Source organism: Phoenix dactylifera, unplaced genomic scaffold, assembly GCF_009389715.1.
Source record: "Phoenix dactylifera cultivar Barhee BC4 unplaced genomic scaffold, palm_55x_up_171113_PBpolish2nd_filt_p 000207F, whole genome shotgun sequence".
NCBI lineage: Eukaryota > Viridiplantae > Streptophyta > Magnoliopsida > Arecales > Arecaceae > Phoenix > Phoenix dactylifera.
In genome coordinates this window covers 446,597-462,279 of record NW_024067723.1, presented here as the reverse complement: position 1 = coordinate 462,279, position 15,683 = coordinate 446,597, and the positions used below count along the sequence as shown (strand labels likewise).

At 38.4% G+C, this 15,683-nt stretch overlaps 2 protein-coding genes across 4 annotated transcripts; one reads left to right on the top strand and one right to left on the bottom strand.

Annotated features, from left to right (window-relative positions):
• The first annotated feature begins 1,202 nt into the window (after nt 1-1,202).
• LOC103723961 (ADP,ATP carrier protein 1, mitochondrial-like) lies at nt 1,203-8,379 on the top strand. 2 transcript variants are annotated; one of them, XM_017846841.3, is made up of 5 exons: nt 1,203-1,484; nt 4,497-5,013; nt 5,897-6,268; nt 6,841-7,138; nt 7,593-8,379. In XM_017846841.3, exons 2-4 carry the CDS (start codon nt 4,516-4,518, stop codon nt 7,135-7,137), a joined length of 1,167 nt encoding a protein of 388 aa, XP_017702330.1. In that variant the 5' UTR covers nt 1,203-1,484; nt 4,497-4,515; the 3' UTR covers nt 7,138; nt 7,593-8,379. The 2 variants fall into 2 exon arrangements, with proteins under 2 accessions (XP_017702330.1, XP_008813282.1); XM_008815060.4 differs by lacking the exon at nt 7,593-8,379 and having other exon boundaries at nt 6,841-7,344.
• LOC103723962 (beta-1,2-xylosyltransferase RCN11) lies at nt 8,009-15,163 on the bottom strand. 2 transcript variants are annotated; one of them, XM_008815061.4, is made up of 3 exons: nt 14,175-15,145; nt 12,539-12,688; nt 8,009-9,252 (listed from the first exon to the last, which is right to left on the bottom strand). In XM_008815061.4, exons 1-3 carry the CDS (start codon nt 14,805-14,807, stop codon nt 8,530-8,532), a joined length of 1,506 nt encoding a protein of 501 aa, XP_008813283.1. In that variant the 5' UTR covers nt 14,808-15,145; the 3' UTR covers nt 8,009-8,529. The 2 variants fall into 2 exon arrangements, with proteins under 2 accessions (XP_008813283.1, XP_008813285.1); XM_008815063.4 differs by lacking the exon at nt 12,539-12,688 and having other exon boundaries at nt 14,175-15,163.
• Between the last annotated feature and the right edge of the window lie 520 nt (nt 15,164-15,683).

Sequence of the window (15,683 nt, the reverse complement as noted above, 5' to 3'; positions counted from 1 at the left end):
CGCCGTTCAAACAACTTGGGGCCTGATGCAAGATAAATTCCTTAACTTTTACAGCAGAGGCACAGTACCGCGAATCCACAATTTAATAATATTTTTCCAATGAATACCCTTCTAAAATTTAAATTTATATAAATACCTCTAAAAATTTATATTTATTTCTTAACCTCATATAACACTGTTTTTTAATAAAAATACCTCTATTATAACAGTTCTTCTAGCACCGTTAATAAAAACTATATTTATTTTAATTAAAAATAAAATAAAATTTTCAAATTACTTTTTTGTCTTTCATTACGATCGTCTTATAAAATTTTTTTAAAAAATATTTTAGCTATTTTAATTTGAAGCTGTTAATTCTTTAATGGCGTTAGACTTAGATGGTATGGGTATGCAAAAATAGAGATAAAAAAAGATAGAATAGCAAAAACAAATGTTTTATGAGGGTATATATACAAATATCAATTTTGGGTGGATATTCATACAAAATTCGATATTTAGGAGGGTATTCATGCAAAAAAAATCTATTTAGTAAAATTTTTTTTTCAAGGCATATTTCCTAAAACTATCAAATTTTGTATTAATATTCTTACAAAATTAATATTTATATATCCTCATAAAATACTTGTTTTGCTATTTTATTTATTTTATTTTTATATATGTACCCACCCCTTCTAATGCTGTTAAAAAATCAATGATTTTAAATTAAAATGATTAAAACACTCTTAATGGATAGATGTGCAAAAAAATATTTCTAAAATGATTGCGATGGGAGCCAAAAAAAATTAATTTTAAAATTTTATTTTACTTTTAAGTAAAATAAATATTGTTTTGATTAATGGTGTTTGAAAAATTATTATATGAAAGATATTTATAAAAAATAGTATTTTACGAAGGTGCAAAAATAAATATAAATTTTAAGAGATGGTCATGGAAATTTGAATTTTGAGGAGGATATTAATGCAAAAAACATCGAATGATACCACTCCAACGTTTCCTGAATGGGAGCATGTAAGTCACGGGAATGAGCATAAATATTTCTACACGGTCTTCTAAATCGTGCGGTTCTCATCGAACATTAGGAAACAATAGACGGTTGATCCTTAACATTTCGAATAAAAATTTTATGCGGACAAGGCGGGCAAGATTGGGACTCTTCTTCTTCTTCTCCTTCTTCTTCTTCTTCTTCTTTTGTACATTGGCGACTCACACCTGACGAGTGTGAATTGGACCTATCCTTGAATGGGTGACGCGGACTTTTCTTCTTCTTCTTCTTCTTCTTCTTCTTCTTCTTGTGAATTGGACCTTTCCTTGAATTGGGTCACGCGGTGTAAATAAATAGAAGGCACCAAAGCCCTCACGGCGTCCCCGTATTCGTCGCATCGGCCTCGTTCGCAACCCACCTCTCGCTTCTCCTCGCCTCTGTAGCAAGAGGCGGAGAGCTCTAAGAGAGATACGTCTCGGTGGCCTAACGCTCCCTTCGTTCGGTAAGCCCTCCACTCCCATTCCCAAACCCTTTCTCACTCTCTACTTCCTTTGAACGATTTTTTTTTTTTTTTGTGGTTCTGGATATCTTCGTTTACTCCGATCGATAGACTCTACCGGTTTTTCCCTTTTTTGCATTTTTTTATGTCGAATCTGCCTATTTTTGCGGCAGATGAACGACTCGTGGCCGTTATTTAAGCAATCGATTTGCATCGCTATCGCTCTCTTGCTTTCGAGATCCGTTTCTTTTCATTCTTGTATCTTGTCCTTTCTTGAACCCGATCCAGACCGGCGAAGGTTTGTTCCATATTCTATTTATTTTTTGTCCGTTTCAATGTAGATCTGGATGAGATGCTGGGATTTGTATTCATATTTGTTTTAGGGTGGGTTTGAGTTTTTTCTGTTCTTATATTTTTCTTTTTTCGAAAACATGTGATCGATTTTTTTTCTTGAGTTTTTCTGCATGAATATCCTTCTAAATATTAAATTTTGCATGGATATCCTTTCAAAATTGATATTTGCATGTATACCCTCGTAAAACACTTGTTTTTCCATTCTATTTTTTTTTTGTTTTCGTATATATACCCATGCTATTTAATGATGTTAAAAAAATTAACGATTTCAAATTAAAATGACTAAAATATTCTTAATGGATAGACATGCATATAGATAACGATTCCGATGGGCAAGAAGACAGAGACAATAATATAATTTTAAAATTTTATTTTATTTTTAATTAATATAAATATAATTTTTTTAACACTGTTAGAACAACCGTTATATTACGGGCATTTGTACAATAACAGAGTTTTATGGTGATATACATGCAAATATCAATTTGAAAGGGTATTCATACGAAATCAGATATTTAGAAGGGTATCCATACAAAATATTCTTTTTTTTCTTTTATCAACACGGTTCGTAAAATTTCATAGATTCACCCTTTTATCCCTTTGTTTTCGATCGAACATTCGGAATGCATAACAAGATTGTATGATCTTTGCTTCCTTTTTTTCTGATCATAGTTTGGAGAATCCCAAATAAAAAGGGAAGGCATCAAGAATTATACTATTTAAAGTTTTGGAAAGTTTTTTTTTTTCTTTTCACTTTCTCTCTTTTGAGGATGGCGTATCTGTATATCTGGGCGCTAGTGGTATGTAGGAAAATTGTACTTTATTTTTTTTCTGGTTAATATCGTACCTATCTTTGTTAGTACTATTATCGTACTTATCTTTCTTCTGTCATTGGGGATGGGAACCTTGGTAGGAATTATGGAGGGTTTTTAGTGATATACCTGAATCGTGAAAGTCTGGATTAACCAATCATATTTTGGGGGATATTCTTTGAAATGTTATTTTAAATGTATTGGATATTTGTTGGCTATAATTTTAATCCAAAATTTCCCGCACTTACGGTTTTTTAAGGTTATACTGGTCTCTAATTCACGTTCCCATAAGGTTGTTATCAGCTTGCTGTTACTGGTTAAAGCTGTTTATCTTTTACGTTATGGTTTATCCACGTCTGCAACAGAAATTGAAAGCAACTGACATCAAAAGGAAATGTTGTCTTCCTGTTTTGAGTTCCTATAAGATGACAATTTCTCCACTGTCTTGCAAAAAGTAAACGAACCAGCAAATTTCGTTTCATAATGGAATATAAGCGGCCCACATAGATTTAGAGTGGTTGACAAGTTGATTAATGGAAGAACAATAATGACTTATACAACCAGAAAGCTAAAAATAATTATTGTATTTGGTTGTTCTTGTTGGTGCTGTTGCCATAATTTTTAATGGTCTAGGATTTCTAAGTTACGGATAATGGAATCTGTTTAGGTAATTGATCTTTGTTACATTACATTTTCAATTTTATTCGTTTCAGTTTTCTACCTGTGTCTTTTTATCCTTAGTGCTCATCTGAAAAGTCGTTAGGCAATACTGATGTGCCTCCTTCTGTCTTTTAGTTGTTAAAAACAGGTTATATTATTGTGATATCACATCAGTATTTGATATTGTAATGTCATAAATCTTAGTTTTTTTTAGAAAATTATATTTGCAATTGCATATATAACCAGATGGACATATTTTAACATGCTTTACTTTTCGCTATTGTATGTTAATGGCTTTGATATATTTAACAGCAGAGAAGCTTGCAATTATTTTAAGGCTAGTGGAGCTTTTTCGAAATAGCTGATTACAGTCTGAAGAACATAGTTGCTGAGAGACATGCTGTTCATAGAAGAAAGTACCATATTAATGCACAGTTATATGAGAGTTGTGGATTGAGTTTATTTTTCTTTTAAACTTCTACTTTGTATGTGGTGCCTATAACTTCCTTGTAAACTATAGTGAAATATTACCATTTCATTTTTGCCTCTATCAATGTTGAAAGTGAAGGTGAAAAACCTTTTTATAACCTTGGACCCTTGCTGTGTATTATACTTAGGAAGTTTATGATGAATTTCTTTTCTCTGTCAAAGTTTTAGAGGACCCACTGCTTTGAGTTTATTGCATGTAGCGGTCTTCTCTATATATAAACGAGTATCAACTCCAAGATGTGAGTTTCAAGGACATGAATGATCCCTATGCATTCTGAGGAATACTTGAGTTTCTGAATTGCATTGGCACAGTATGTGTAAATAATAACTATTGTATATTAGTAATTTGTGCCTCTATGTGCTTAGTGTCTTTTTAAATGAGTGTCTTATAGATTTTTAATAACATCCATGAGTTCAGTAAACTTTATATATTGATTTGGTTGCAAGGTAGGACATTCTTCTTCATTCTCAATGTTTTATTTGATCAAACACAATATTTTGCTTTTTCTTTATCTACATGTGATGCTTTTAAACAACATGCTAAAGTTAAGTGTCCTTCCCTTTTTTTTTTCTTTTTTACTAAAGTTGTTGATGCTGCTGGTTCTATATTATATCCATCTAAAGAAAATATTTCCTGAAAATGAAATATTTGAAGATTATGCGAATGCAATCATGTCCTTAATAATGGTGTTGCTTGCAGGTTCTTTTGGTAGCAAGCCATGGCAGATCAGGTTAACCATCCAACTGTCATCCAGAAGGTTGCTGGGCAGTTCCATCTTAGATCCAGCTTTTCCCAGGATATTCAGGCTCACAACTGCAGCTTTCATATGCCCTCTTTGTACGAGAGGCAATACACAGGGAAAAATGGCGGCTTGCATAATCCTCTGATGCAGGTTTCCAGTGCTAGCTATGATCTCCCTATGTTGACACCTGTTTCACCTGTTTTTGCCCATGCGCCTTCAGAAAAAGGTTTTGCCAGCTTTGCTGTTGATTTCCTTATGGGTGGTGTGTCAGCTGCAGTATCCAAAACTGCTGCTGCTCCTATTGAACGTGTGAAATTACTGATCCAGAACCAGGATGAGATGATCAAGAGTGGCCGTCTCTCTGAACCTTACAAAGGAATTGGAGACTGCTTCGGCCGAACAATCAGAGATGAAGGTCTTGCGTCATTATGGAGAGGGAATATGGTGAATGTTATTCGTTATTTTCCAACTCAGGTGAGTTTGGTGCGAGGGTCCATTTTTATGACCTTATATTATTGGTTTTTTGCAGGGACTTGGATGTTTTGAGTCTTAAGAGTTTATAGTTCATACTTGAAATAATGCTCTGTAGATTATCAATTTTTAAAATCATATCTTAGATCATTGCTCTTCGTTCTTTTTGAGGGTTTAGAGCTTGCAGGCCAGGTTCATGCTCCATGCTCGTCAGACTTGCCAGTCCTGGCATGTTGATTGTTGTCTAAATGATAATCCCACTTTACCCTCTATGGGCAGAAATTTTTTGTGGCCTGTCCGGATTGTCCATCACTTGAAGAATAAGCTTGCTTATGGCCTGGTCATTGTCTTTGTGCAATGATTTGCGAGAACACAAGTGAGCCCTATCCTGTATTATATGGCCCTGCATTAGTTGGGAATAGGTCTAAAGTTAATGATTGGTCAGGCCTGTTGACTTTTTGAAAAGTTTTTCACATAATCAGCAGTATAGTTACTGCGCATTAATTTGTAATTTACTAAGTTTTTATGGTGTTTTTCTCACTTTTTCTAAACCGGACAATTGAGCAGATGGGGTATGCATGCCATTATAAAATTTGGATATTGAACTGAGGCCAAATTTGGTTTCAAGTGTTTGGATGTCATAAAAAAGGAATAATGTGATCCTTCTCATCTTTTTTTAGATTATAGAACATTCTTCATGCTCTTCTAATATGAAAAATCACTCTTACATGCCTATGATCAGCCAGATCGTATAGGAATTTGTACTCTGTATATTGGATTTTTTGGAATGTGATATTATCCGATTTTAATATAGCAATAGCATTTTGTATGAACCTGTTTTGTTTTTTCTTTTATTCTAAATAGCATCAGCTGTACAATTTGCCAGGCTTTGAACTTTGCATTTAAAGATTACTTCAAGAGGACGTTCAATTTTAAGAAAGACAGAGATGGGTACTGGAAGTGGTTTGCAGGCAACCTTGCTTCAGGTAGTGCTGCTGGTGCTTCGTCTCTACTGTTTGTGTACTCTCTAGACTATGCCCGTACTCGGCTGACAAATGATGCAAAAGCAGCAAAGAAGGGAGGGGAAAGACAATTTAATGGTCTTATTGATGTCTATCGGAAGACTTTGGCATCAGATGGCATTGTTGGGCTTTACCGTGGATTTAACATTTCATGTGTTGGAATTATAGTCTATCGTGGTCTTTACTTTGGAATGTATGATTCTTTGAAGCCAGTAGTCCTCACTGGAAAACTTCAGGTATGCCACTTTTTGTTTATCTATTTAATTGACAATCTCTTAAATGGTTAGCCTTGGGGCAACAATAAAGTTGCTCTATGTGACCTGAAGGTTACAGTTGCGACTTGAAGCAGTCTCTCTGTACATGGTTGTACGGCTGCTTATATCTGACCCTCCCTGACCCTCATCAGTAGATTTTTCATGTTTTGATACATGCAATTGGCTGGTCACCACAAGGATGCTTAACTTTCACAAAAGTAATGCCTACTGATGAGGTCGGAGGGGTTTGAATTGCAACTTTTAATCTCTTTATAGGCTTGGCCTTTTTCTTTCAAAATAAGGCCGAGACAGCACTTAAAGAAAATCAAATTGCAGCTGTTCTGTGTGTTAATCGGCGGTCTGTGTGTTAACGGCATATCTAAAGAATGGACTGCATCCAAAATCATGCTGTATTATGTGTCATTGAACCAAGGATGCATACATCTGAGATAAATAAAGATTCCTTGAGATTTTTTCTGTTATTACTATTTTGGTGCATCAAAAATGTTTGTAGATGCTAAGAAGTAACGTATTGTCTGCTGAAATGATTGCAGGATAGCTTTTTTGCAAGCTTTGCATTGGGTTGGTTAATCACAAATGGTGCTGGACTTGCATCATATCCTACTGATACCGTTCGCAGAAGAATGATGATGACATCTGGAGAAGCAGTGAAGTACAAGAGCTCACTTGACGCTTTTGCTCAGATCCTGAAGAATGAGGGGGCGAAGTCCCTCTACAAGGGTGCAGGTGCGAATATTCTTCGTGCAGTTGCAGGTGCTGGTGTTCTTGCTGGCTATGACAAGTTGCAGCTGATTGTCTTGGGGAAGAAGTATGGCTCTGGTGGTGCTTAAGGTGGGTACAGAACAAGTCAATTTTCCACAGATGGTGATGAAAACAAAACTTGGTATTCTTATATTCGAGTCTACATGCATCCAAGCTGGTTAACTTCAACTTTTAATAATTTTTGTAGGGGGAGATTCTCCCAACAATTATTTTGGTGGAACATTTTTTTTTTCTTCCAAACCTTAATTATCTATCATGGTTGTGGTTGAATAGTGCACCTTGTTTTATAGTTGGCATAATTTTTTAGTGATTTTGTCCGCTATTCTACATGCCTTTCCAATTTAACAACATTATGAAGTTGTCAAGAGTTAGCATTAATCAGCAGCTGTTTTTTTCGGACTTGATGAGTTAATAAGTACGTTTTTTCAGTTTCTAGACATGGTACCGTAACACTGTGATTTGATCCGGATGAATCTTGAAGTACGTTTACATCAAGTCATCTGACAATAATGAAAATTTCCAGGTGTGTTTTATCATATACAGGGGAATTCTCACCTACTGGTTTTGCATGTATGCTGCTGGCATTGTCTGAAGGTGGTATTTGTGTGTATGGTGGAGCTAGTCTTCTTCGTAAAGTTGATTCTACTATACAACGTAATTGCAGTTTTGACTGGATAGTTGACAGTCTTGTTATGGCCGCTTTACAGTTTGTTGGTAGTAGTGATTCTAAATTAATGCCTACTCATTCTTTGCGCCTGGCTTTCTGTTAGATGCAACCTTGACGCCGGCATTGTAAGAATATATGTTGAAAAGATGAGGGCATTGCGTCATGCATGCTTTACGGGCTTTATCTCTTGCTGGTTAGTTCAAAGTCATTAACTAATATATGTTCACTGGATGCTGACTCATCTTATTGAAATCACTTTGGAGAAACATGAAAAAGAAAAAAAGTTCCATCTGCAATGTCAAATATACTAAGAATGACAAATAAGGTCAAAATTCAACCAGCCTTCCACTTTAATTCAAAACTATAACATGAACCAAACTGGCACAAAATTTATCAACAATTGTACGCTTTTTTCAGAAGCATTTTGACTGCACGCTGAGAGTGAGCATCAGAAGCATATTCATTGAATAGAATGTAAATGCAAGAAAGAATCACTCACTTGAAGATGTCCGCAATATCATATATGCAATGGCCTCTTGGCAGTGTATATGCCGGAAATCACCAAGCTTCCTTCACTGGGCCAATATTCTGGTTATGAAAATGTTGGGCATATCAGCATCCAACAATATGTTGCCAATCCTACGGAACAAGGGTGCACTGAAAAAACCTAGAAGTTCCTTTTTAAGGTTTTGTTCCCGGTAGCTGGGAGAAATGGCACTGTAGCAGTTTGACTGAGTCTAAAATTAAGCTGCTGTCGATTGTCGAGAGGATGATCACAACCTCAATGAATCTTTCAGCATCCAAGGCTTCCCATTATGCGGCTAAGCTTGTTGATGACTGCGGCAGGCTCAGCAGATGATCCAGGGAGATTGATGGCATGATATTCTAACCCTTTCCACTCCGAGATCAAGGCAAAATGCGGGCGCCTGTATAGGCTGCTGATGATCTCGAGCACTATGGTGTCAGGCGTTGCTGCAACCAAGTGAGTGAGACCAGCTCCATGAGCCCCTACAACAACTGACGCCTCTTGAATGGCACGGAGTTGCTCTTTCAGACACATGTGCGCAAAAATACCATTGACAACATTTATTTTGCATTTCCTATGATCATCTGCCCAATTCTTAATTGCATCAAAAACCTCCTGCTCATTGGTTAGTCGAGACTGCACTTTTCCACTATGACGTGGGTGGGCTAAATAATCTTCACGACGCACAAAAAGGATATTATGGCCTGCCAAGGGCTTTGTTGGCAAGTTTCCATCTCCTAGGAGACCGAAAGCTGCTCTGAGCATCTCTCCAAATTCTGATAGCCGGGCAGTTTTCCGAATATCAGGGTTTTCCCGAAGGATGTGTGCAGGTGCGCCTTGACAGGTTATACTTTCAGTCAGCCCTTTAAACATAGCTGTCTCATACCCCAAGGGTGACAGAATTGCATGACGAAAACAAACTGGACCAGAAAAGTTTTTAGCATATCTTATACTAGAAAAGAGTGCCTCCCAAGTTTCTTCCAGCTGAGCCTGCAGACATAAATTGACATATAAGTAATAGAATCTTGAATTGAGCAAGGAGGTAAGAATAATATCTATAACAAACAAACACAACAAAGACATTGAAAAGGAGCTTTTATTATCTGAAATAATTCATTAATTTGATAAAGTTATATTCTACAAACCATATATGGCGACCTACTGTTTCCAAGTCATGTATATATTTTTCCGTAGAATGAAGCTGGAATATTTTTTAGAGTATTTGGCTTCAAACACTTCTCATTTGCTTCTCATTTTGTAGTGTTGGATCAAAAGATCCATCAACCAAAATAACATGAGTGAAGTAGTGCCTCAACCTTCTCTCAATATGTTGCGCCTTACCCCTTGATATGTTCTCTTTTTTCTTTCAACCATGAGATCTGAACACACCATCCACCCTCCACATCACAGCCTCCTGACCCCAACCCGGACACCCTTCTCTGTCCTTCCCTGTGCCACACCCTCAATTCCCAATTGCCACTAGCAAGCTCCTCCTCCAGGTCAGCAATCACCATGTCGCCCCTCTTCCTCCAACTTAGCGACCTCAGTCTCCTCTTCTGCTCTATCCTCCAGCTGCAGCCCAACACTGATATGACCACATGTCAGTCTGTAGCTCATAGCTCAACCATAAATCTAATTGAGACTAGACAAGATGAGGAGGAAGGAGGAAGTTGCTTGCTGGTGAAGGAAAATGGAGGAAAAGAAGTGAAGCTAGCCAAAAGAGAAGCAAAGGTGGGAAAAGGAAAGTGTAGGCTACAGAAAAGCATGTACTAGAGACTCACTGTCTCCAACCCCATGGCCCCATGGCTAGCATCCATCACCTACCATTGGAGACCCATGGACACAATGATGTCAATCACCACATCTCAGACAACAAGATCTTGCCATAGGTAGGACTAGCTTGTCCATAGAGTCTTAAATAACACTCCTCATTAACCACTCCTAATCCGTGGTTGCCTCATAAGCTTATCAATATCTTCTGATGCCAGACCACAGTGATCCTCAGAGGAGGAGTGGTGGCAAGGTGGACAACATTAGGACAAGGCACTTGAGTGCCACACTACTTAAGGTTGCAGGTGAGGATGGTGATCGGACTTAGAGAGGGAGAGGTCAGAGATGATGGTGACAAGGTGCATAAAAATTCATAAGATGAGTTAAAAGTTAAGGAGGGTGGACAAAGGAAAGAGAAGAGGGATCAAAGGAGATTAGTTGGTGTTTTTATGTTCCATCATTTGTTTCATTTAACAGCTTCGACAATAAAGTCATCTTTTGAATGGATCAGTTCAGTTAAAATGCTCCAGCACAGATGTATGGTTATAGAAAATATAAGTACCTCCAACCATATGCTCTCAAAGGCATTCCCACTTTACTATATATGTATGTGTTTACCTAAGAAATAACCCATTCAGGGTGTAATTAAATTTGGATATCATGCCCTTTTTTATTTTTTTAGGGGGCAGGGGTGCAGGATCTTCTATTTAGAAGAAGATTCCCTTGCCTTCCACTGACCTAACCAACCAAAATTGACCTAATGTGACTTGATCATGTCTAACCAAACCTAATTCTAAATGCAAGTTCTCAAAATTGAACTTAGGCTGAAGATGTCAAGTTAGAAGTTGCTTGGGTTGTGTTTCATGCTTCATGCAGAGGGTCTCATACCTTGGCTTGACCTCTAACATGGCCTGACTTTCCTAAGTGGCATAATTAGTTATTTATCAGTAGAAGTACTCATGAACTCTTTCAACTACTTTAAAGCCATAGAGACCCAGATTTTCCATGAAATTAACATCAATATTGACCTATGGAGTTCAGAAAGGGAAAGTTTTCATCTCAGCTTGCAATTTAAAAAAAAAGGTTAATTTTATTTGTATGTATTCAGATCCATTGAATGGTTGAAATTTAAGAAAGTACTTCAAGAATCTTGTAATAAATTTATTTTAAAAAATAGAAGTTTAAATCTTAGTTGGTTAGAAAATTCTTTTGGGTTGATTTGGAGTCTTAACTTTCAGTAGATTTTTGCCAAAAGATTCATAATTTCATAACAAGTTGGATTTTGAAGGCTTTGGATTTACTAGGATAATCTTTTAATGTGGTTTAGACATTATTTTATATGCATATTACAAATCTACAATGTGATGATTGCTTTTTGAATGAAGAAAAAAGTTCTGATCAACCTGCCTCCTGTATTTCTAATCTTTCGTCAATTCGTATTTTTTTTCTTTTTTCTCACCTTATTTTATTAACTCACGGTACATTTCCAATTTCTTTCAAGTTGATCGCTGCAGTTCTTCTCTTTAAACCATGTTGTTGGGGCTACATCGATCTAGGAGTCAGAAGGATGACCCTCAAAAATTGCCAAAGATGCTTCAATTAGGATATGATGAAAGCTTATGGAATTTAGCTTCCTTGAAGAAAATGAGAAGCCGCAAAACAATACCCTTTTTTTTTGTTTTTTATAAGAAGATGAATTAAGATGCACGTGCTTGCTACCCACCTCCCGCCTTTCTTCTCTTGAATTCCTAGACATCACAACTTGGGGAGGAAACTTTGGATCCTTCCTACAGTATTTAAACTTCTCAAAACCCTAGCAAAGTAGGAGCTCTTTTTTCTTCATTTAACAAAAAGTCTCTAAAAGAATAATTTGTCTGAAAACCTTGTTTGCTGAGTTAGATTCAGCAAGATGATATAGAAGTTTCAGGCAAGAAATTACACATTAAACTTCAAGATAAATCAGAAAACTTTCCTTTCACCCTTTTCTCATAAGCTCCATTCTGACAAAATCCAATATATGCATGTACTAACTCAATGCATATTGTTTCTTCCAACATACAGTTTCTTCTGTAAGACTAGATTCAGCCGTGGTTTATGAGACCCAATCATAGCTCAGCGCTCCCTATGGACTACTCGAGAAAGATGATTGTATTGTCTAAGCATATACTACCATGTCGTCTCACCAACTAAGAGGTATTAATACTCTTGGGCAGGGCTAACAACATTGTAAATGTATCAACCTGTGGTGGTCCTACAGAATGAAGAAAATTTCTAGGCTGCCAACATAACTGCAGTAGTTGGAACTTGTCAAGGCAAAAAAAGATTAAATGTTTGTATAAAATCGCACATTTTCATACAAGTGGCAAAAAAAAGAGAGATGGTTAATGAAGTGCTGTAAACCCTCATTCCTTTTTCTTAATCATATATTTTAACCTGAATAAAATGTTATATTGATACTAAACTCATCAGAAGATACAAACGAATAAGACAAAATGGGGCTTCTTACCTTGCAATGGCCGTCCACAAAAACCACATTAGGCCGATTAGGCAAGTTGGTAACTCTAGAACTAACATATGCACTATACCAGTCAGTAACCGTGTGGAAAAGGTTTGCATATTCAAAACGTGTCACCAGAACAGTTGGCTCATCAACCCACTGCAACCAAAAATTATTTATACACAAAATGATTAATAAGCTATAAAGCAACAAGTAGACAGATCCAATAGACTCTCAAAATGACTGTATGAAGAATGCTAAAACACAGAAAATCCATTCCATCTCTTTCCACTATTTTAACCTATGGAATGCATTTCTTAAGACACCTCCATTTTATAAAATATCCATAGAGCAATATTAATAATTAATAGCTAATATTAGTTCGACATGACCACCAATGCAATTACCTCCTCCATATAATTGTCCACCCGCTTCAATGATTTACGAACATTGCACACATTTGACCAAAAAAGGTAGCTTGTGCTTATGCTTGTTTTCCCCAACCTATTCACAAAATGAGAGGAGAAATGCAAGGAATTAGTTGTTATTGGGTGGACATTGTTGATCCCCAAACATCTTTCTCAATACTAGTAGTAGTCTAATGAGAGAAAAAAGTCGCTCTATTCTCCAAGCATCTAGGTTTAGCTGCCTGCCCAGCGCATAAGTCAATGAATTTGTAACAACTGGTTAGAAAGATCGTAACCCCCAAGACGTTCTAGTCAAAAGTTCCTTCAAAATTAGTCATTTTAGATGTCAAGAATTAGCTCAAAGTCTTGGCACAATATTATCTGGATTGTGGAGGTTTCAAGTTAATACTCGAATGTTAAGAACAGCATGTTTAGCTGAAGGGTATCATTTTTGTTCATGTCTTGGAGGATTGTAGTAACTTTGCTATGCTTACAAGAGTGGATATTACCAAGATTTAAATATCGAAGACGTGAGAACTAATTACAAAGCTTGGTGGGCTCCAAGTGTAATATTTTACTTGGTGAATTCCCGCTATCTTCTTCTTTGTCCCTCTCTATTTCTTCCATCACTTCACAACCCCGGTCATTGGATACATTGATGGCATTAAAGCAAAAGAATCCTATTAGCCTCCCTATACCAGAGTAACAGCAAATGCAATGCCATCAACACCATGCTAGTCAACTTAGTACATTCTAGCATCCAATGAATGATATACCCCAATGCTACTATTGCCAGGCCTCATATGACAGAACATGTCAGTTAGATGATTGCACCATTTTGAAGCATGCAGATCATTGTTGTTTCGACATGTCACTATCCTCATTGGTCAAGCTAGAACACTCAAATACAACCTATTATTTTAGTTGAGATCCTACAAGACCACACATTGCAAGGTACCTAATGTTCTTTACTCAACCACAAAAAAACTCATGCAATTATAAAGGCTGAGACATCCAGCCATGTTGCTTTTTTGAAATGTTTCTAAAGAACATTGAAGCCTCATAGAATCCCTGGTGTCACAATGTAAAAAGAAGTGGCAAATCAATAGAGACACATACGAGTCGGATAGAAGGGATGTAACACGAAAAAGCTAATAGATTCATATTTAACCAAAAATTGATTGCATTTAGAAACACGACGTATCCAAAAGAATTTCGCACCAAAAAAAAAAAATCACCTGAGTGCATTCGAGCTCCCTGGGGTTGACCAGCCGCATCGAATCGATGAGAGCCCGCATGGTATGGAGCTCAATCCCCCCCTGCGGTACATACCGATCAAGAAACTCCTCATCCACGACCCTCCGATCGGCGCGCCCAATCCCTTCCTCCCCGGCCTCGATCTCGAACGCCCCAGGCTCGTACCTGGGGAGCTCCTGCTCCTCCCCGCGCCCCATCACCGTCTCCAGCGCCTCCCCACCGTCCGACATCGAGATCCTCCCCGGGTCCATCCTTATCCTGCCCCCCTCGCAGATGGAGCTCGCGAGAGTCTCGCTGTGGTAGCACCGGAACCACCCCCCACCGCCGGTGGAGGAGGAGGAGGAGCGGAGGACGTCGATCCGGCGGGAGAAGCCGTGGCCAAAGTAGGCCTCACAGGAGCGGGCCGGCGGCGGGGGGGAGAAGGACCAGGGGAGGAAGGAAGGGAGGGAGGGCCAGGTCTTGAGGGAGGGGAAGGAGGGAGGGGTTAGGGTTAGGGTTTCGGGAGAAGAGGAGGGGCGGGGATGGAAGAGGAAGTAGAGGGCGAGGGAGACGGAGTTGAGGGCGAAGAGGAAGAGGAGCGTGCGGAGGAGGAGTCTGCGATGTCTTCGGCTCATCGTCGCTGACGGAGGAGTGACAGCGGAGGACTTGACTCTTGAGGAGACGCCGCAAGCGAAGGAACGAGAGACAGGAGAGATCCGAAGGGGAGGAGGAGGAAGAAAGGGTTCCGGGACCTTATCGCGGTCCAGCGAGTAAACGAGCTCAACGGGCAACACCGAGCGGCTACCAAGCTACGGGCCTACGGCACTTTTTTTTTTTTTTTTGCTTTGGATTTTTTTTTTTTTTTTTTTGCTCTGGTCTACGGCACTGATTGTTTCGTTCTTGAAAGCTGCGGAATTATCGAAGTGCATTCTATCCGACTTTCGCCGGATATGATATGACGTGGATATCTGCACTGGAATACTGGATCCCCGAGGCAGAAGCCCTGACAGTTGACGACCAAGGCAGCACGGAGTTGACGCCTGGTGCGACCGCATACCCAGCTGCATCAATATTCGTGCAGCAGAGTCGAACATTTGCCGAACACCAGGCGTGCCGAGCGGATGGCACCTTGGAGCACCAACACGCCGGAAGGGACGGCGGCCAAGGAGGGCCAGCTTTGTCACGCTCCGGACCCGGATCCGTGACACGGCCGTGCTATTGCCGACTACCGCCCACAATAGCACGCAGCCTCATACATGGGTAACAGGGTAGTCAAACCAACCAAATCTTTTTCATATGAAAGCATTCTTAGTACAACATGCTGGTCAGTACCCAAATACAGAGCTTCTATATAGTTTATGTACACAAAAGTATACTTATTTTACCCCAAAGGAAAGAAGCCCTGATACCAAATTAACGTGTCTCTGGCAGCTATCAGTGGTAAGGATCTGAAAGAAAAAGTAAATGAACGGATATGAGCTACACGGCTCAGTAAGTAATCATACATAATC